At 45.6% G+C, this 22,970-nt stretch overlaps 1 protein-coding gene across 1 annotated transcript in view; it reads right to left on the bottom strand.

The window, feature by feature from the left end:
* Positions 1-7,100, bottom strand: part of CCND1 (cyclin D1) — a 29,652-nt gene extending 22,552 nt beyond the window's left edge. The window contains exons 1-3 of the mRNA XM_033928069.1: positions 6,650-7,100; positions 5,292-5,507; positions 4,101-4,260 (exon numbers count right to left, since the gene is read on the bottom strand). Coding sequence (XP_033783960.1) covers positions 4,101-4,260; positions 5,292-5,507; positions 6,650-6,847 — 574 coding nt within the window. The 5' untranslated portion in view covers positions 6,848-7,100. The remainder of the gene's footprint in view (positions 1-4,100; positions 4,261-5,291; positions 5,508-6,649) is intronic.
* Positions 7,101-22,970: the final 15,870 nt, after the last annotated feature.

The raw sequence follows: 22,970 nt of genomic DNA, 5'->3' as shown, positions 1-22,970 counted from the left end.
CTTATTAACCAATCATCGCTCATCACCCACGCCTCGGTTAGAGAGCGGAAATGGCTTCCTTTCCATAACGATTAAATGCCAAAATCCTCGCTCTTCCTTGCCACAGTTAATTTCTGCTCTTAAAAATTCAGAATGTGACGGGACTAGAACCCAGCAGAAGGAAGAAGTGTGCGCAAGGCATGACGCCACCTTGAATGCCAGGATTGCATAGAATATAATGACACGGCTGCCCATTACAAACCCAAGTGACTAGGAGGGGGGGGGGGTGGCTTCGGAGCAGTGCCAACCACGCGCAATCGTCTTCCAAAGCAGCGCCGAGCGATTTGAAGTGTCACTTGCTATTACTGGCTTTCCAACCCAAACCCTCTCATTCCCTGCTCCATCTGTGCCCTCTGGGGAAACGGTTTTCATTTCAGGGAAAAGTGAGAAGGATGCAGATGGCATTTGCCACCGACATACTAATCGGCCCGGCTTATTCAGTCAAAGAAATTCCGGACCAGGGGAGCATATGTTTGTTTCTGGTACAGTTAACACAAAACCTTTTTTGTTTTGGCCAAATACATCAGCGCAGCGAGTTCATTCAGATGTTAGCAGCCCACTTAACCAGCAGGAGCTCAGAGTCACACTCGGCGCTTCCAAGCACAGAGCCGGGCAACCGCTGCTGGTCTGGGGCTCTCATTAAGAAACAGTATATGGCAGGGGGCCACCTTTCAGCTTATTAACCAGGGCGGGAAGGAGGGGCTCTTGCTTGTAATTGCGTGCTCTGCCTCCCACCCCCCCACCCCTCTCCCGAGAGCAAAGAGTGTGGCATCACTGTCAGTCCCCATCTCCTCATCTTCTGCTATTGAGTGCTCAGGAACAAGGCGGCATTGGCAAGATGAATTAGACCTGACAGAGCCACAATAGAGAGGGGCCTCCAGCGTTTGAAGCACACAGCCCCGGCAGCGTATCTCAGACTTCATCCAAAGGGAATAAACAACTTTAGCACAGTTCAGAAATGAGAGAGAGAGAGGGAGAGAGGGGCTAGAAAAAGAAGAATAGCAAGCCACCCTGAAGGGACTACAAAGCCAGCATCGAGGCACTGAAAAAAAAAAAAAAAAAAATTCCTAACAAGGCGAGTCACCCCCCTTTCGTTTTTAAATGGAGCAGTTCCATCCGTCTGAGAGCTTCAGGCTATGAATGAGAAGCCTACCATTCAGACAAATCAAAACTGCAAGCGTAAATCAGCCCTGAAGAAGCAACAGGTCCCAACTGGTCACATTCCTTGAGTCAATTTTAAGACCTATATTAAGAGAAAGAAGGAATTGTGGCAGGGCTGCATTCAAAAGCTGCCTTTTTTCTTTTTAAAACTTTTTCATGGGGAGGGGGTTACAAGCCCCAGGATGTTTAGATAATGAGGGAGCGATAATGAAATGCTGAACTGGAAATATTTGTTCCACTTCTGCGTGCTGGGGACTTCCCCTCCCCCCCCTCTCAGGGCTGTTCTTAGGACGTTTTTGTTCCAGCCATCCCTAACTTGCTCACCTATGTGGAAGCTCACACATTAATTTTAATTAGGAATCAGTATCAAAACACAATAATTAACTGTTGCGGTGGAGAAAAACGAAATCCAGCTCTTAAGTGGACAATTCAAAATGAGGCAGACGTGAATATTACTTTTCAAAGTAATCCTTTCTATTTGGCGGCTGCCTATAAACGTCATCCTCCTCCTTAGAGAGAAGTAACTGTCTTTCAAAGTTAAGGACAGACAATGCAAAGCAGCCATTCCTTTCCTGCCCACCAAGCGCTACCTTAAAAAAATCATCATCACTAGATCGCCCCCTCCTGTCTGTTCTAATGTTCTCTTGATTCCAAAAGCACTGGAGTGAGGGCTCTTGTCTACTATATGGAGCCCCTTTGCCCAAGGGACAGTCTCACTAAGCTTTTTCCCCTGGGGCACAGAATGAGAAAAGGGTTAACAAATCAAGCCCTACATAATGATTGGGGGAGGGGGCGCTGCTGTGCTGCTTCTCATCAGAATCCTACACAGACCTCTCGCTGGTAAATGCAAAGCATGAATACAGAACAGAGAGCTGGGCCCTTAATTCCGGGTGAGAAAGATTTTAATAACAGAGAAACACGATATACAATGAGAGACGCTTATCATGTCTTCCTAAAATGGGCAAAACTAAAAAAAATAATGGATAATCAGACCCCCCCCCCAAAAAAAAAACCCAACTACTTGAAATGATCAAAATTAAAATATTAAGCAACGAAGGCCAGAATAAGACCAACCGAGATTTTTTTTTAAGTGGCCAGTTTTGCTACCTTGAGCAGAAGGCCCGACACAGTCCTTCAGAATGAATTAATGCGAGTAATAGATCAAGTCACTTCCTTTCCAATCAGGCCCCAAAACCTGATCCTTGTCCTAAGGCAGATACATCTACAAAGCCACCCGTTTCGTCTTATTGATCAGCACTCCCCTACAAACAACCAAATGAAAACATCCCAACAATTTAACCGTGCTTGGGTAACGCTGGGGGGGGGGGGGGAAGGGGGAGCAGAGGGAGAATTATAGCAGTGCAGTGCAGAGCGGCAAAACATTAAAGTGCTGAACTCCTAAGAAGTCTGCAACCTTTGAACCTCTTTGGTTTCCAGCTCTCGCTGACTGGGAGCACAAGAGTGCAGGCCAGGAACAGGAAACTTTGCAGTGGCAGGACCGGAATTTCACTAGAAACACTGGCAAGTCTACAATCCTAGCGCCAGGGTGAGAAACAGGCGACGGTATAAATTATCCAACAATGCTTTTAAAATGATTGTTCTACCTTCTTACTGGACACCAGAATCTCTTAATATAGTAATGGGCAAACACCTTCTTAGTACGCCGGGAAACTGCCTTTTTATATTAAAAGAATAATGACACAGCAAAATCAGTCAACCACACTGAACTTTAGGACAATAACCCCCTCAGCTGAGAGATTTTCTAAACTGCTCTCCAGTCTGAAAATATTTTTCTTCACATATACCGACAGAAGAAACTGCCCCTCATGGCAAAGCACAGACAGCAGAAACCCAGAGATCAACTGGAGACCGAGTCATTCTAACGAAAAGTTAATGAAGGCAGCCCATGCTCCTATTTCATGGTTCCGTTTTTTTTTGTTGGGGTTTTTTTTTTTTTAAGAAAGCGGAAATCTGTCATGTTGCAGCTGGGAGTATTTATTCTGTGCTGGCAACAGGAAACGCTTATGGCAGAGAGCTATTTGTGCAAAAGAGAGGGTTTTGTGGCATCACCATTTGGAGCTCTATTTTCTAACCAAGGTGGTGTCCAGTTTGAGGCTATTTTTTTAGGACACATAGGCATCTATATGTCCTTATAACCTCACACAGCTAAAATGCAGCTGTAGACATCTATCCCAGTTCAGGGGCTGATGCAGTGACTCTGCCTACACTTCAGCCAAACCACACCCCTAACCAAGCCTGTCCTCAGACTGCATAAAAGTGCACCTTTTTGTAATCACGTGGACTTCTATATGTGGGGTAATTTTGTGTGTAAACGGCCTCTAATACAATGACCCCCTTCCCGTGCACTGTTAAATTTCCAGGTTTCCCATCACTTCTTTGCAGCTGCAGCCTTGGGAGCCGGCAATATGGCTCACAAGTTTCAAATGTGTGCTAAGTCCACACCTTTCAGTGTCCCTCACTTCTCTGAAGGAAGAATCTTCTGTGCTTGTCCTCAATTCTGGGCCTCCCCACCTGCCATAGGAGGCCCTTCAATGCCTCCACAATCATTTCTACAAAGGAATTTTGAACTAGCTTGTTTTAACCCCAATATCACTCACTCACTTTCCCCTTTATAGAATTATTTTTGTTCTAGGGGAATGGAACAAGTCACATTCGGCCATGTTGATCCGAAAAATCAAATGAAATGTTTGCACTTTTTTTTTTTTCTTGCAAATGCGCTTCCTTGGGTTCGAAACTTACCTCTTGGCGTATACATAGCAGCAAGGTCAGTAATCCAGTTAACGCACACAAGAGTTACACTTATAGACTGTGAATTTAATGGGAAAAAGGGAGGCCCCAGGAGGGGCTTCATTCCTGCGGACTCAGATCACCACGCGTACCTGTAGCGCAGAGAGCCACAAAAGTCTGGGCGTGTTTACGGATGATCTGCTTCGTGTCCTGAGAGAGGGGCATTTTGTGTAGGAAATGTTCAATGAAATCGTGAGGAGTCACGGAAGCCAAATCCCATTTCAGTTTATTGAGAATGAACAACTCCATTTGCTAGAAAAAAAAACAGAAGCGAGAAAAGAAGAAAAAAGAGGGGGTTATTTTTATTTCAAACTAAGCACGTAGAATCAACACTATTAGCAACCCCTAATATGCTGAAGCAAAGGCGCTATTCTTCCTTCCATTTATGTTTGCACACAAGGGGGCGCCCCAAGCCCATTTTTTGGTTTAATGCGCACCTTGTATGAAGGGTAACAATAGGATTTAATGTGAGCTAGGATGCTATAACATTGCAAAGTCTCCAAATCATGCTTTCTGTGCAACAAGAAAGTGAAAGGTAAAGACCTCAAGGAAAGAAATAAAGAAACCCTGCGCCATCATCTCTAGATACACTTGAGGGAGGAAACCCATGACTGATGTACCTACACTCCTCCCTCAATATTCGTGGGGGTTAGGGGCAGAGCTGGCCCGCAAATATTGAAAATTCGCAAATAACTTTTGGGCCGACTGACCCACCATCCCCGCCTCTCCCCCCCCCCCCTTCCCGGGCATCCCAGACCTTACCTGGTGGTCTAGCGGTCTTTCGGGCCAGGGGTGATCTTCCTACACTCCTGCCCCATGCAGATCACTCATCCAAAATGGCTGCCGTGAGTTCCCGTAGTCTCTTGAGACTATGACGGGTTCTCACGGCAGCCATTTTGGATGAGTGATCTGCACAGGATAGGAGCGTAGGAAGATCGCTCCTGCCCCGAAAGACCGCTAGACCACCAGGTAAGGTCCGGGAGGCAGGAGGGAGGTGGAGGTGATTCCGGTTTTAGGAAATCGTGAATAATCGAAATCGCGAGTCCTAAAACCGCGAATCGGGAGGGGGCAGTGTATGCTGTTTCCTTTCAAGGTCAAAAATGTTATGGAGAATCAGGGGACAAGATCCAAGAGGGTCAGAGTCTGGCTTTGGATATGCAAGCATATACTGTAATGTTAGAGATTTTGAAACAGGCAGAGCTAGAGCTCTGGGGAAGCGTAGCAGGGGTGTTGGAGCGGGAGGGGGGGACACCCTTGCACAAATGGATTATGCAGAAAATTACCAGCAGCTCGTCGAGTTTGATTGAATTATCGGTGTAAATACAAAGTTTTTCTGCGGTCAGAGGAATTGTCTCCTTCATTTTGGAAGCCACCAGCATGCAGGCTGCCCCCAGCAGCTGTAGTCTGCTCTTCTTGAGGGGCTCCACAGACAGGAATCTGTCCAGGTAATTCATGGCTAGGGGGAACACCTCCTCCTCACACTTCTGCTCTTCACAAACCTGTTAACAAAACATCGGACAATGAATTAAGAAAATGAAGTTCCAGGGGATAGACAGAGCAGTCTTTTTTTTTTTTTTTTTTTAATAGCGCTCATTACAAGAAAACCCTATAAATTCGGGGTGTTAAAACTGTGCAAGAAACATTCAGAATGCATCATTAACGTGAATTAAAAGAAAGTTTGATTTTCAGTTCCAAAATTTTATTAAAATTTTTGAACTATACAATAAGTTTGATTTTCAGCAATAAGTAGTTTTGTTCCCCCCCCCCAAAAAAAGGACAAAATCTGTTTTTCAAAGAAGGCTGGAACTTTATTTCCCATCCTATTTTGGCTTGCAGTCTCTCTTCGAGGCGCAAATGTGGCCTCCACTAGCGAGCAGTCTCAGCAGCCGCATTTCCCAGAACGTCATCTTTTCAAAAAATATTTTAAAATTTGAGTAAAAATAGAGATTAAAGCCGCCGACCACGCTAACCAGACGATAATGTGCCTCGGACGGAGCTCTATCGAGTCCCGGAGTCAGGGGCAACTTTCAGGCAGGGGGTCGAGCTGAAAAAAATGACATTTCGGGTGGTCCCCCCTCCATCTCCCCAGGAAACTTGCAAGCGACGCTCGCAACAAGGAAGGGCAGAGCCCCCACCCAAAAAAGAAGCCGCAAAATTAAAGCCCAAGGAGGGTGTCGACCCCCTACCCCTGAAAACGTCCCGGGGAGGGGGGGGGGTGGGGGTCGCCTGACCTAGGGAGCTCCATGCGACCTTGCAAAACTTTTTCCTGCAAAGAGGAACAAAGAAACTTGGTCGGGTTTTGCACCCCCTGAGCCCTCCAGCTCAGCTCCTAGCCCGGGGGGGGGGGGTGCCCTGACCCTCCCCCTCCCGCAATCCTATGGCTCATTTCACAATGATTAATCAACACTTTTGCTGCAAATCCGAACAAAGATGGCGTATCGCACTGGCACGAGCCGTGCTGCCTACGTGTACGCGGCTAATAACTTCCACAGCAAGTGGCCCAAGAGGGCTTGGGGGGCTACCTTGGGCGAAATCCGGCTTATTTTCGGATTTTCTCGCTGGGCTTCGCGCTTCGCTTTATTCGAAAGTGGTCCAATGGAGACCCCCCCTCCCCCCCACCCCAAAGCAGCAAAAGCCAAACCTCGAGCATCCAGGTGGCCACGATTTTGCGCATGCAGGGCAGGATCTCCTTCTGCACGCACTTGAAGTAGGACACGGAGGCCGAGTAGCTCTCCTCCGCCCTTATCATCCTCTCCACCACCCGGTCGTTGAGCAGGTTGCGATCGAGGCCAGCGCGTCGCACCGTCTCCACCTCGCAGCACAGCAGCTGAGGTTCCATGGCTGGAGCTCGATCTGCACCTGGAGCCGGCGGCTGCTGCTGCTCTGTTCGTCGCGGCCGAGCGAGTCGCAGCCCCGGCGCCGCCGCTGCTCGAGCCCCTGCGATGACGCGACTGTTGTGAAGCCGGAGATCAAAGCGCTGGGAGGGGAAGGAGCGAAAGGAGGGGGCCGAGCTTTAAAGCCGGCCCACCCCCTCGTTAAAGTGCGAGGTCGGAAGAGCTAGACGAATCAGGGGACCCCGGCCTTGCAGCTGATCGCTCTCGGGGGTGGGGGCAGGGCGGGTGACAGGTCAATTAAGGGGATCACCCCCCCCCCCCCCCAAATAGGGGGGGTTTGTGTGCACCACTCTTGTTCCTAGAATTTGGTCTGAACTGAGTCGAAGCTCCTTCATGGCTTGAAAGTCATCTGCCAGTGGTTCCAACAGATGTTGCCTCTCTCCATTGCTTTCAGATGATGCTGTGGCCTATACGAGTGGATGTGTAACAATGTGTTTGCTTCAGATGTACAGATTCCCCTATAGGCAAGGTCTAGAGTTTTGATGAATGGCTTCAACTATAACATTTCTATAAGGTCCTTTTCTCTAATATTTTATGGGGGGAGTACTTTGCTCTATGTATTGGGGGAATAGTTTGGTCTATATACTGTACATATATTGCTCTTTCTCTCTCTCTCTCTCTCTTTATATATATATATATATATATATAATTTATTTATTTATTTATTTTTTTGGAGTAAGCAAGGCTCCAGCCTTTCATTTTGCTCCGGTTATTTTGCACCTGGTGCAAAGAGAGAAGGATAACGCGAGCTGACACGAGGGACCCAAAAAGGAGCCAGGGGATGGATGCCCCCTTTGGAGTCTCTCTTCTGGAACCTCGCAGGCGACCTGGGCTTTGCTCTCGTATTATGGACCGAGAACGACGGCGTCCATTCATAAAAATCCGGGAGGCTGGCAGCCTGGTTCATGTGCCTGCTCGGGCAGCCTCTGCAACAGGACCCCCTGCACGATCAGAGAGCCGAGGGAGTCCGGGGTCTGCGTGTGGTGACCTCGCACAAATAGATCACCCACTTAAAACAAAATTGCCTCTAATTCCCAGAGGGGAACTCCCCCAGACAGGGCTGAAGTGCAAGAGAAGCCCGGGATTTGCATAGACCAATAGGGGAGTAGATCTGTTACCAGGCGGATCAGGCAGATCTGAACTAGGAACTCATTGATGTCCCAGACTAATCGGAAGGGGCCGTCTCTAAAGTTCCTGACTGTGCAGAAAAGCGTGAAACTCAGCAGAGACTGGCACGAACCCTTTTCTCTTGGTACAGGATCCTGGGCGGGGGGCATACAGAATACATTTGGAACAAAATCAGAATAGGGGCATTTTATTGAAGCTAATAAATCTTAAATGTGTTTGCAAAATGTTCCGAACATAGGGATCAAGCACACAGGGGCTTTTTAGTTTTTACTAAAATGCAACAAGGAGTTATGGGTGAATTAGCACCTGCTGTTAGTGCAAGACCTCCATAACAGCTACTTTGCTCTATGAAACTTAATATGTGCCAAATTCATGGACTAACAGCACAATGTGGAATGAGGCAAGAAAAAGCATGGATTGAGCCTTGTGCATGAAAACTTACCCTTACCATATGCTGCCACCGTTGCAGATGGAGTGAATGCACTTATTACCTCCTTGAGAGGACATGGCATATGCATCTGCAGTATAGAGGCAGTTTGGGATTTGGCCAAAAATGCTTATAAATTTTCTGTTGAAACCTGAAGTTTACTCTTCTTTCTACCCCTCGTGACCATCCCCCCCCAAAAAAAAAAAAAAAAATAATAATATCACCTGTAGGTCATCCTCCGGACTACCTTAGGAAGGTCTCATGGTCAACTCATTCCTGGAGTCCTCCCTTGCCAGTCAGGTTTTCAAGATAGCCACAAAGAATATGCATGAAAGATATTTGCATATCATGGAGACAGTGTATGCAAATCAAGTTTTTGCAAATTCAATGTGGATATCCTGAAAACTTGACTGGCAAGGGGGGACTCCAAGACCGAGTTAAGAAACACTGGTCTAGTGGAGTCTTCAGGAGCAGGAAGGAAACCCCACTCGTTCTTGCCTCGTGCCACTGCTTCATTTGCAATGGCTGCCGAGTCTGGTGCGGGCAGTCCCAGCAGCCGTTTTTCGACTGGAACCAGCATGCACAGGATCGAGCCATTGCAAATGGGGCAGGAACGGAGTAGGACTTGTTCCCGTCTCTGAAGACTCCACTAGACTACCAGGCTTTCCTAAATTTCAAGCTTATTTAGATCTTGAATCGGATATACCACTTCAGCGGACTTTCAGGGAGGGTCTTTGGGGGAGAGGGAGAGAAAGAGGGGTGCTTTTTTTGGGTCACGTGTGGAGGAGGGAGTGGGAAGAGTTTGGTTTACAGTTTCAGTTTCTCCTGAAGCCAAGTGGCCAGTTTTGGCAAAAACCCAAAAAACCCAAAAACCCCCCCCAAAAAAAAACCCCCCAAAGATCCTGGCTTTGGATGGGCCCTACCGTAGCACCTCTCTGTGCACTAAAGGCCGGATTGCGGTTTGTTCTCTGCGGTAATCATATGGGGAAACATAGGGAACACCCTCAACAGTTACGGCACGGGACAACGCAGCTTGCATTAGAACCATGGGCTGACAGCTGAGCACTGGGTTTAAGAACATAAGAATGGCCGCTGCTGGGTCAGACCAATGGTCCATCGTGCCTAGCAGTCCGCTCACGCGGCGGCCCTTAGGTCAAAGACCAGTGCCCTATTTGAGTCTAGCCTTACATGTGTATGTTCTGTTCCAGTAGGAACTTATCCAACCTTGTCTTGAATCCCTGAAGGGTGTTTTCCCCTATAACAGCCTCTGGAAGAGCGTTCCAGATCTCCACCACTCTCTGGATGAAGAAGAACTTCCTTACGTTTGTACGGAATCTTTTCCCTTCTAACTTTAGCGAGTGCCCTCTCGTTCTCTTCACCTTGGAGAGGATGAACAATCTCTCTTTCTCTACTAAGTCAATTCCCTTCAATATCTTGAATGTTTCGATCAGTCTTCTCTTTTCAAGGGAGAAGCGTCCCAGTTTCTCTAGCCTCTCGCTGTACGGCAACTCCTCCAGCCCCTTAACCGTTGCTGTCGCTCTTCTCTGGACCCTTTCGAGTAGTTACTATGCCCTTTTTCATGTACGGCGACCAGTGTTGGACACAATATTCCAGGTGGGGGCGTACCATTGGACGCAATATTCCAGGTGGGGGCGTACCATGGCCCGGTATAATGGCATGATGACCTTTTCTAATGCTTATGTGGCTAAATCTTCTCAGACCCCACTGAAGAAGCACAAGCTAACTTTTCTACTCCTCCTCAGCGTACTTAGCGGGGTGAGAACCCATAGCGGGGAGCCCTTCTCCAGACAGAGGAACAGGAAGTTGATGTCAGAGGGGGTGGGGCCTGGCGGACCTCTGCTCCCCACCCCGCCCTTGGTATGCCACTGCTCATCGGCGCAGAATAGCTAATAACCTCATTCCTACTGATTTGACTATGCTGTGTGCTGGTGTCTGTTTAACTCAAGGTTTTGAACTTCTGCACTCGCTTTCAGTATAAAGCCACACATTAGTCATGTGCCAATGGCTGAGCACACAGCTTTTAGAGGAAGGTAGCAAGAACGTTTTGCCCCCAACCATAGAAATTTGTGAAGTGTGCACAACTTGTGCACTTACCAGGTTAAACCTGCTGGATGCACGCACACAAGGTTCTGGACTAAGCGCAGCTAGTACTGTGGCGCATATCAGCAGTAGCGAGGGTGAGAGGCACCCCTCCCCCGCCCTCATCTCTGCCCTCCCACACACCCCCTGTCCCTTTCCCCATACCTCAAGTTGTCCATCGCCATGAGTAACATCGACGTACTCCTCACCCGGAAGTTACGTCACCGGGAGAGCTGACACGGTCGCGACGAAAACATTGAAGTTGTTGCTCGAGTTGATGGTGAACAGCCAGAGGTACGGAGGAAGGGAAGGGGGCACACGCGTGACGGGGGAGGAGGGGGAAGAGGAGCAGGGGCACTGGCGCCCCCTTAAAATGCCACTGCATGTCAGAGAACAGAGTAAATGATGTCAGAAAAATCACCTAATGGGTTGTCCAGTCCATCCGGCACCATCCTTAGGTTCCAACTATTGGAGTTCCTGTCGGAGTCCACGCCAGACTATCCAAATCATCTTGTCATTTGTGTGACACAGACTGTAAAAGTCTCTCCGTAACTGTCCTCACGTGCCAACAGTCCAGTCCATGTGCAAATACAATTATTTCTGCTTGGATCTGTTTGCAGAACCTCACCTCTTGCTGGGGTACTGTTATGCTCACAACAAAATGGCCTATAATCCTCTCAGACCCTACCACAGAACACAGGGATAGCCTTATTGGGTCAGGCCAATGGTCTAGCTTGCCCAGTAGCCCGTCTTCAAGGTGGCCAATCCAGGACCCCAGTACCTGGCCAAAACCCCAAAAGTAGCATCATTCCATGCTACCAATCCAGGGCAAGCAGTGGCTTCCCCCATGTCTTTCTCAATAACAGACTATGGACTTTTCCTCCAGGAACTTGTCCAAACCTTTCTTAAAACCAGCTACGCTATCTGCTCTTACCACAACCTCTGGCAATGCGTTCAAGTTGAACTATTCTCTGAATGAAAAAATGTTCCCTCCTATTGGTTTTAAAAGTGTTTCCCTGTCACTTCAAGTGTCCCCAAGACTCTGTAATTTATGATGGAGTAAAAATCGATCCACTTGTTCCCGCTCTGCACCCGTCTCTTTTCCAAGACGAAGAACGCTAACCTCTTTGGTCTTTCCTTATACCAGAGGAGTTTCACCCTCTTTATCAACTTGGTGGCTTTTTTTTTTTTACTTTTTAACTATTGTAAACCGCATAGAACTTTATGGCCTTGCGGTATATAAACTGTTATTATTCCCTTATATCTTTCTTTTTTTTTTTTTTTTTAGATAGGGCAACCATAATTGACTGACCCTCAATTTCTATTGTGTTTGCATTGGGGGGAACAGTTGGCTCATGACCCTCCGGTTTTCAAATGCTGTGTGCCAGTCTCCCACACACGGATTTCCGCAGCATTGTCTTCCGCATGAACCACTTCTCAGTATCGGCAGCCCTTAAAGTTGCTTGCAGACATCTCACCGAGCAGCTCTTTCACCCACAGCTAGTTTTGTGCATTGCCCCTCACGCTTTTTATTTACCAGGCAATAAATGCAATCCTGTAACATGCTTGAATTTAAACAAACAAAAACCCACCCTAAGCTAATTTTGGAATTTTTCCCAAACTGCAGAAAAGTCCAAAATCAACTAAATCTTTTTTTTTTTTTTCTGTGCAGTCCCCTCCCCGGAGAACCTTTGCAACTGTTTCTGTTAACAGTATACCATTAAACCCGGCATTTGTCCATGAAGAGAGCAGGGTATTTCTGGTGGGGGAAGCCTTCAAGCCTCTTTCTTCTCTTGAGCGGCCATCTGAAAGTTTTCCCCAGTCCCTTGCGGAAGGAACCCACCCTTCTTTTGTTTGCAAGAATGCCATAAATTAAACAAACTTCCCACATGTGTGGGCGGAATCACCTTGAGCCAGATACCTTGAGCGGCGACTTGAAAAGACTTTTTCTCCGTCAATGTTTTCCATTGTTGAACCTTTACTTTCGGGAGTGCACCGGCGTTGGCTGACTCTTACACCTTCTCACCTGCAGATCCCGGCAGCAAATCGAGGTCCCCTGTTAAGAATCCCTCTCCATTTCTAGTTCATTCGAGCCATAGGCTTCTTTTGGGAGGGGGGCAGGGCTGACCCGTGGGCCCCCACCACCTGCAGAGGCGACCTGGAAAGACCTCCGCCTGTGCATTTAGAGAGAGGGAATGGGATCGGTCCAGCCCTGGAGGGACTTGGGTACCCCAAAATTGAGCAAGCTCTTTGACAGTGTGGTATAGCATCTCCCCCCCCCCCCCCCCCTCCCAGACACGTTGAAAAAGTTGGCTGCTGTGGGTCCAGGGTGCAGAAAGAAGCCTTAAATTTCCAAGGGGGGGGGAACTGATTGTTTAGTTAACCCTTTTGTTTCTGGCCCTCGTTCTTTTCTGCTGCTGGCATTCTATCTTGCAGCTCGGGACTCGCACCTTGCCTGACAGGAACCGAACCCTATTGGGCTCAGAAAAAGCAACATCGCCTAAGTCGGATCCCCCCATGTGACCTCACCGTAGCTTAAAGCTCTGGGCCGGGGGTTCCCCGAAGTGAGGTGCATCGGTTCCTTTCTGATTCACCTTTTGGTTAACCAGTAAAGTGTAGTTACTTACCTGTAACGTAGGTTCTCCGTGGACAGCAGGATAGTCAGCCACATCTGAACCTCTGATTTATTTATTTTTTAACCACTTTAAACCTGAAAAGCTTTTCTCTGCGTCGCGCATTCAAAGCCTCATTGCAGCAAAACGAAAGGTGCGATGCGAGCGCCCAATGCTAATGTGTGCGAAGCAGTCCCGGGCATGAGAAGATCGCTTTAATTGCGGCTCCCTATCTGCTGCACATTCCTCGCGTTCCACAGCCAGGGCCCCCCCCCCTGTTAACGAGCCCATGTGCTCTCCTCCCCCACACCCCATGAGTAGGCGGCTACCGTGATCCTCGCAAGAGTCGGCTACTGCAGCTGAGCTGCCACGTTCAGCCGGCCCAGACGCAGTTCCTGTGTCCTTGCTGCAAGGCTCTGGCTTATCGCTTCCCCGATCGTTCAAGTGGGGCTGTTGGTCACCTTATCGTAGGTGCAGTTCTGCCTGTAACCGTGGGGGGGGGGGGGAGGAGAGGGAGGAGGCATTTTTCTGCTTTGATTATGGCAAGTGCAGCCTCTGGCCTAGGGTTGAAAGGTGTCTTTAAGATGTGATCCAAAGATACATCAATTACCTGTTTTATTTAAAAAGAAACATTATAAATACCTCATAGAAATGACGACATAGAGGTGACTTTAGCTTATATTTTTTTTTAAACCAATTTAACAATTTGTCAGAAAATATTATTAATAATAAATATTAAGTTCATTTATGTAGCAAGCACCTTATTCACTAATGGTCTCTCCCGCTCCCCTCCCCCACCATTTCCCCTACGATACAAACATGTCTAATGTGATTCTGTTTATTTACCATCATTCCCAGGTCATGAAGGTGGATTAACAAAATTAAAAAGGAGAAAGGAAAACAACTGTGTACAAACAGGCCAGTATGGACAGATAGTCAAAGGCTATCAGTGGTGGCTACAAGGTTCAGTTCTTGGGCCTGCTCTTTTTAACATTTTTGTAAGCAATATTGCTGAAGGGTTGTCAAGCAAGATTTGCCTCTTTGAAGATGATACCAATGGTGTGAACATGAGTAAAGACTTGGCAAAGCTTAAGGAATGGTCTGAAATGTGGCAGCTAAGAAATGGAAAGTTGTGCATTTGGGCTTGCAAAAACGGTACAGTTTAGGGGCTGAAGAACTTTTGTGCATGAAAGAGGAACTTGACTTGGGTGTGATAGTATGTGATGATCTTAATGTGGCCAAACAGGTTGTAAAGGCGATGGCAAAAGCTAGAAGGATGCTGGAGTGCATAGGGAGAGGAACGGCCAGTAGAAAAAGACGGTATTGATGCCACGGAATAAGACTTTGGCGAGACCTCATTAAGAATATTGTGTACAATTCTGGAGATCGTACCTTCAAAAAGATATAAACAGGATGGAGTCGGTCCAGAGGAAGGCTACTAAAATGGTGTGTGGTCTTCATCATAAGGCATATGTGGACAGACTGAAGGATCTCAATATGAATACTTTAGAGGAAAGGTGGGAGAGGGGAGATATGATAGAGACATTTAATTAAAGCTTAATTTGATTACAGTAGAAATGTCTTGTTTGTTTATATTTGTTGTGCCCAGTAGCCCGTTCTCACGATGGTCAATCAAGGTCCCTAGTACCTGGCCAAAACCCAAGGAGTAGCAACATTCCATTCAGAATCCTAAAGGATAGCAAGATTCTGGAACCCCAAAGAGTGCAACATTCCATGCAGAATTCCCAAAGAGTAGCAACATTCCATGCTACCGATCCAGGGCAAACAATGGCTTCTCCCATGTCTTTCTCAATAACAGACTATGAACTTTTCCTCCAGGAAATTATCCAAATCTTTCTTAAAACCAGCTACGCTATCTGCTCTTACCATGTCCTCTGGCAACGCGTGCGCTCCAGAGCTTAACTATTCTCTGAGTGAAAAAAATGTCCTCCTATTGGTTTTAAAAGTATTTCATTGAGTGTCCCCTAGTCTTTGTAATTTTTGACGGAGTGAAAAATCGATCCACTTGTACCCGTTCTACTCCACTCAGGATTTTGTAGACTTCAATCATATCTCCCCTCAGTCTTCGCTTTTCCATACAAGAGGAGTTCCACAACACATTGCCAAATTAATAGGGAAGGAGGGTAAGCGTGCCCTTGTGGTTACAGCTGCTACCTCAGCACCCTGGGGTTGTGAGTTCAATCCCAGCCTGTTTCCTTTGACCCTGGGCAAGTCACCCAACACTGCAGTATTCTGCTACCCAGTTGGATGGTGATCCTTCCAGGACAGAGTATTTATTTAGTTTAAAAATTTCTATATCGTGTACAGCTGAACGGTTAACAAGATGTATATACATAGTTTTAAAACATAATAAAATAAACATACAAACAAGCCTTAAAATTCATAGCTAAAAAATACTAACATAACTTTGCATAGAAACAGAGCTTAAGAGACATGGATAAAAATTAATAGCATATCATGGATACAGATTAATAGCATATCTGTATCATCATCATAAACATCATAAACAGTTTCTCAAGTTTACCATAAAAAGAGATGTCTAAAAGAAAGCTTCAACAAATAACTGTGTTTTAAGTAATTTTCTAAACATGCCCTTCTCACAACAGTTCCGTATCTGTCCTACGGAGAGTTCCAAATCTTAACTCCTGCACAACAAAAGGTCTTTTTGCCAGTATCGACTAACCTTGGATTCACAGTCGTCTTCAGCAGAGCCAAGTTCTCGGAACACAAAGATCTTTTTGGAATATAACTAGATATGTTGTTTTAAATTGGTGACAAATCATTAAAACTTGAATACTTTCAATGGACAGTATACCACTTTGTATGAATCTCTTCATGAAAAAGCAATAAACAAATATTGACTTTCAATTACAAAGAGCAACCATTCCAAGTTGTTAAAAGTGAAAGCTGTTTTGGTTCTTTGGTTTACTTTTTTTTAAGTGAACCCCTCCCTCCCCCACACCTTTGCATTATAATGTTATTGGGATGAACTAGTTGATCAATTTGACATGAATTTTTCCCTAAGGAGAAGTTATTTTTAGAACAATGCTTCCCAAATGCATTGTTATTTGAAAAGCTCTATCAAACTCTAATATTGGCTACATATAGAAATACAGAAACATGGCCCATCCAGTCTGCCCATCCGCAGTAACCATTATCTCTTCCTCTATCCCAGGCTTTCTTGAATTCAGACACAGTCTCTGTCTCCACCACCTCTTCTGGGAGACTGTTCCACGCATCTACCACCCTTTCTGTAAAAAAATATTTCCTTAGATTACTCCGGAGCTTATCACCTCTTAATTTCATCCTCTGCCCTCTCGTTTCAGAGCTTCCTTTCAAATTAGACTCGACTCATGCGCATTTACGCCACGTCAGTATTTGTGAATACACTGCCAGCATTTGGTTGGAGTTTGCACCATTGTAAGCTAATCTTACCATTCAACGTTGCATATTTAGAGAGTGCTCAGGTGAAGGACCCGTGAGGAGAAGTAGCAGCTTGCATCCATGTGGGAGGCGACTCGGAGGACATGGTTTCCAGTGCCTGGTGCTGGTGCTCATCTGCACCCCTACCCCCACCCCTCGCGCCGTGGAATATGGCCCGCAAGCTTCTGCATCGGCACCTACTACTTCCAATGCGGCCGCTGTGAGGGAGATTGGGGACCCCCCTCCCCAATCTCCCTCAGAGAGAGGAGATCGGTGTCAATTGCAGCGATAGAGTGCGCACGTGCGAAGGAGCCTTCCAGCTGACTGCGACCAATGGCAGCAGCCAAAAACGGAGCAGTGAGGACATTTTTGTACCACATCCATAATTCACTGTTTTTCACTTTTCGCGGTCACTCCGAGAACCTAACCACTGTGAATTTCGGGGGAGTTCTGCATATATTCATTATGAATACCCTGAAAACCTGACCTGCCTACGGCTGTCGAGGATCGGAATTGCCAACCCCTGCCACCAGTTACTATGTTACTATCCAAACCACGCTCTGATGTTGTTCATTGTTTATGTCTGAAGATGGATGAGTGTGTGTATGATATGCACCCTTGCTTAGCTATAGGTGTGTTATAAATGTAGTAAATAAATAAATAAGAGAATACCTATGTGTGCCACTGCAAATGTATTTATAAGTGCTTCCCTTTGAGAAGCCAAGGAAGGGGACCCTAGAAAGAGATAAGAAGATATAACAGGAGGGAGGACTTGTGTGACTTTACTGACAATATTTCTGGTTGTCCCTGGGCTGTAGATAAGCCACACCTCCTAAAGCATTTCTATGGGCCACTGCTTGTGTTGGTGCCTGATAAGGCAAAGTAGGGTTTCATGCCTTGTTGGCTCTAGTGGGTGGAGCCTCCAGAGCTGCTTCAGGAAAAAGCTGCCTACTACCTTTTCTTCAGACAATTTCACAGTCTGTGTAAATAAATAAATCCATCATTCTATTTATTTCATGTTGTTTCCTAATAATATTTGTTTCCTTTTTTTTTGTATGCGTTGTTTGGAAATGCGGATTTGAATTTAGCTCCGGCCTTTTCCGTAGTTGGTCAAGTTGGGTTATATTCGGCTCAAGTGTGTCTAGCAGATGTGAAAATTGCAACATTTTTTTCTGAAGTGATACAAGACGCTCCATTTGCAATGGCTGTTCACCCCTTTTCGGTTTATTTAGGCCACAGTGTTTCCACGTCTTCTGTCTCCTGCCACCCCTGTCAGATTCTTTTCCATGTTTGATTCTAGGACTTTGGATTTGGTGGGACTGAACTCTGACTTAGCTTATATATCGATCTTCAATATGTTTATTTATTCAGTTTTCTATACTGTTCTCCCAGGGGAGTTTTTTCAGGAACTCAAACATTTTTCCCTGTCTGTCCTGGTGGACTCACAACCTAATGTACCTGGGACAATGGGAGGATTAAGTGACTGGCCCAGGCTCACAAGGAGCAGCGTGGGTTTGAACCCACAACCTCGGGGTGCTGAGGCTACTGCACCACTCTAGAAATCAAAACGTAGTAAAAGTGAGCCAAGTATAGGACAATGAAGTTATTGTGACATCACTGATGGGGGTTGGCTCTCAGGCATTGGTGGAATGAGGCATTATGACATCACAATATCAGCTCTGGTTACCGGAGACAGAAACTTTTCACATTGTTTATTTATCCATTCAATTTTCTATACCGTTCAGAGCTCAGAATGGTCTACATTAATTTATTCAGGTACTCAAGCAATTTTCTCTGTCCTGGCAGGCTCACAATCTATGTAATGTACCTGGAGCAATGGGGGGAGGGTGGGGATTACGTGACTTGCCCAGGGTCACAAGCAGTTTGAATCCACAACCTCAGGTTGCCGGGGCTGTAGCTATCTCAGATATAGTGTGGTAGGAGAGAATGGCAGACACAATTAACAAAACAACATGACAAGCATGGGGGTGACCCAAATACAAAAGTCGAGTGGAAAAGATGTCAAACATGCAGCAGTGGACGATCCAAAGCAAACTTTATTTAGTCAGTAGCGTAGACTCGATACTGATGGTGTTTCGGCAAGCAAGCAAAAGATAAAACCACACAAATATGTCTGCATGTATACATCTATACATACCAAAAACAAATAGAAAATAATCAAGAATTAACATGTGTAATAAAGCCAATTAGGCTATTTTGCAGTGGGGATTTAAAAATGAGCAATTGATGAACCTGGCTATGGTGGCCACTTGCCCTATGGACCACAGGGAGTCATTTCAAGATGAGTTGAACAATTAAAAAGTTGTTTTGTTTTATTTGTCTGATGGTCTGGTAGGCAGTGATGTTTGTGATTACTCCACTGCTGGTAGGGATGGTGGTACTTTCTGTAATATATTATGTGTGGCGCAGTGGTTGAAGCTACAGCCTCTGCACCCTGGGGTTGTGGGTTCAAACCCCGCGCTACTCAGTCCTCCATAGCCCCAGGTACGTTAGATCAATTGTGAGCCCCCCGGGACAGATAGAGAAAATGCTTGAGCACCTGATTAGATAACCTTGATAGGCGGTATATAAAATCCTAATAACATGTTTATTTTCCAGGTGAGTTTTTTGGATTCTATACATATTTCAAATGACAGCCCATCTCTGCATTACAGTATTACATATTGCTGTAAACTGAACCATCATCCCCCTCTTTTACTAAGGCGCACGAACCAAAGTGGCGTGTGCTATCCGATTTAGTCGCACTAAATGCATGTGAGCTCCGGGCCTCTGTTTTCGAAAAAAAAAAAAAAAAAAGGTCGCTTCTTCACTATGTCCATGAGAAAGCTGCTTTATAAGACCAGGGAAGATCAAGAGACATCTTTCAATTTCATCCCGAGCCCCAGGAAAAGATTACATTACATTAGGGATTTCTATTCCGCCATTACCTTGCGGTTCAAGGCGGATTACAAAAGGTTAATTTAAAAACAGAGTTACAATGATTAGCTAGAGAGGTAGGTTGTAGATCTTATAGACATTTAGCGGGTTGTTGAGGGTGAGGTGGTTTGTAGTAGAGTTGATAGGTGGTCAAAGTGGAGGTTCTTTTGTTATTATTAGTGCAGTAATGGGTAGATCGAGCGTCAGTTTTAGTGTTACTAAGAGGTCGTGATGTTATTGCTGCTTCAGGAATTTCTTGAAAAGTGTGGTCTTTATTTCGTTTCTGAATGTCCTATAGTCTGGGGTGGTCATCAGAAGGTTGGAGATTTGGTTGTCCAGTCTTGCGGCTTGAGTGGCTAGTAGGCCGTCGTGTAGTCTTGTTCTTTTTACTTCCTTGATTGGGGGGGGGGTATGAATGGGGAGTGCGCCCCCCAATCAAGGAAGTAAAAAGAACAAGACTACACGACGGCCTACTAGCCACTCAAGCCGCAAGACTGGACAACCAAATCTCCAACCTTCTGATGACCACCCCAGACTATAGGACATTCAGAAAGGAAATAAAGACCACACTTTTCAAGAAATTCCTGAAGCAGCAATAACATCACGACCTCTTAGTAACACTAAAACTGACGCTCGATCTACCCATTACTGCACTAATAATAACAAAAGAACCTCCACTTTGACCACCTATCAACTCTACTACAAACCACCTCACCCTCAACAACCCGCTAAATGTCTATAAGATCTACAACCTACCTCTCTAGCTAATCATTGTAACTCTGTTTTTAAATTAACCTTTTGTAATCCGCCTTGAACCGCAAGGTAATGGCGGAATAGAAATCCCTAATGTAATGTAATCTTTTCCTGGGGCTCGGGATGAAATTGAAATATGGAAAGAGCTTAGAAACAAGTATCATAAGAACATAAGCAGTGCCTCTGCCGGGTCAGACCACAGGTCCATCCTGCCCAGCAGTCCGCTCCCGCGGTGGCCAAAAACAGGTCAAGGCCTGTCTGAATCATCAGAAGGGGCTCCCCTGCCACCTTGGTTTCCCATTTAAGTTCTGCCCTCCTATCGAAGTCCTAGCCCTCCGGTCTTGCACATGCACGACCAGGTTGGTTTACTCAGTACCCCACGATCCCTCTATCCCTCAGGAATCCATCCAATCCCTGCTTGAATCCCTGTACCGTACTCTGCCTGATCACTTCCTCCAGTAGCGCATTCCAAGTGTCCACGACCCTTTGGGTGAAAAAGAACTTCCTTGCATTTGTTTTGAACCTGTCTCCCTTCAGTTTCTCAGAATGCCCCCTCGTATTTGTTGTCCCCTTCAGTCTGAAGAATCTGTCCCTATCCACCCTCTCTATGCCCCTCATGATCTTGAAGGTCTCTATCATATCTCCCCTGAGTCTCCTTTTCTCCAGAGAGAAGAGCCCCAGCCTATCCAGCCTCTCGGCGTATGAGCAGTGTTCCAGCCCTTTTACCATTTTTGTTGCTCTCCTTGTATCCCTCCGCTTATTTCATCCCCAAACCTCTGAACTGAAAGCTAAGGCAGGTTATAGAGTTATCGGTTACTAGCTGCTATCTTGTTCAGTCATCAAAAGTAATTATCTCTGATATTTTTTAACACACCTTCCAAGTACTTTCTATTGAAATCTAGGAGTGAAGGATGCAGAGTTTCACTTTTCCCATGGTCTGAAAGCGACTCCCTCCCTGGCTTAGGGCACCCACAGGTATGCTGTTAATGTTCAGTCGTCACACCAGAAAGCTATAACATGTCTCTTCATCTTGTATTACATGAGTTTGGAGCAAAGAGAGCACCGTCGTTACAAAAGCAACCACACCAAAGAGAAGATCGTTTGCAAAGACTACATCTGCCTTCAAAGGTGCAGGAGGTGCTTTTTACCTTTGGCTTCTAAGCTGGCAAATAATCACAAAGAAAAGACAAACGCACGTGTCCATTGAGAACTGTTATTCTCCTGCAACAGAAAACCATGGCAAGCAAGCACGTATATTTTCTGTACATGAGATGGGATCAGATGGCCCGTTATAGCTACATTTATGCCTCTGTCGTGTTGCTGATACACAGAAGAAAATTGCAGAATCCAGCTGTTATTTTTTTCCCACATTGGAGCCTCTGCATTAATATATATATCTATCTACCTATTTAGGTTACTTATCCCTTATTCTGCAAAGAGAATCTTACGATCTAACGAACAGAATCTTTTATCGATTCCTTCACTGAAAATTATTAATACGAGGAGACAATTCATCTTCTCCTGTACAGCACCGCAGACCTGGAACGCCCTCCCTATGTTTTTACGGGAGGAGAAGGAGTTTGCAAAACTTAAAAATGAGTTAAAAACTTTTCTTTTCAAAGATGCATTTGCAAATTAATCTTTTATCTTATTGCTCAGGTTTATTTTATTTTCCTCATATGTCTTATTACCCTTTTGTATTTTCCCTTGATGTTTCTCCTCTTCTTTATGAATTGTATTTCATCCCTCCTTACCTATTGTTTTTGTAATGTTAATTTTTAATATACTAATTTTATTTTTGTTTTTGTAATGTTAATTTTTAATATACTAATTTTATTTATTAATTGTATTTATTGTTTTGTCCCCTAATATATGTAAATTTTAAGTGTACACCGCTTAGAAACTTGGATTAAGCAGTTAATCAAGTCAACTAATAAACTTGAAACTTGAAACTTGAAACAACAAAAGATGAAGCACAGGAGATGTCAAAAACAACCTCCAGTTACATATACTTTATTGAAAATTAGTCCATAGTTCAGATACAGTGTGAATATGGTCCTGACTAGAAGGAAGGCGACAAATACTTAGGGAAAAGATAGGACGCTTGGAATGCCCTCCCGGAGGAGGTTGTGACGGAGACCACCATTCTGGGTTTCAAGGGCAAGTTGGATGCACACCTTCTTGCAAATCACATCGATGGATACGGGTAAACAGGTTTTCATCGGGGAACACCTGGCTTGGCCTCCGCGTGTGCGGGTCACCGGACTGGATGGACCAAAAAGGTCTGATTCGGTGAAGGCTTTTCTTATGATTCTTATGACTTCAATTGTTTCCTAAAGTGTTCATAAGAGTGAGAGGCGTATCCTTTGTTCTGGACCCCTGCAGATCTGTTTCATGCATATTCATTGTGGCGATCCAGGAAACCTGGATGTGCCACCAGGACTTGGGTTGAGAAACACTACCTTAAAAGTCCAGCACAGATTTCTGCATTAAGAGGAAGCTAGCAAAACTTCTCCAGCAAATGCTGCCAAAGTTCGCCAAAGCTGTTTAAAGTCAACTGACTGTAGTCAGCAGGTCACCAATATTTGGTGAAAGAAGACAGCATGGTTCATTGCGTTCCTGGCCATTTTCTTAGTCTTAGTGTGGGAGGTTGGCACCCAGGGTGGT

This window comes from Geotrypetes seraphini, chromosome 19, assembly GCF_902459505.1.
Source record: "Geotrypetes seraphini chromosome 19, aGeoSer1.1, whole genome shotgun sequence".
NCBI classification, from domain to species: domain Eukaryota; kingdom Metazoa; phylum Chordata; class Amphibia; order Gymnophiona; family Dermophiidae; genus Geotrypetes; species Geotrypetes seraphini.
This window is presented reverse-complemented; position numbering and strand designations above follow the sequence as displayed.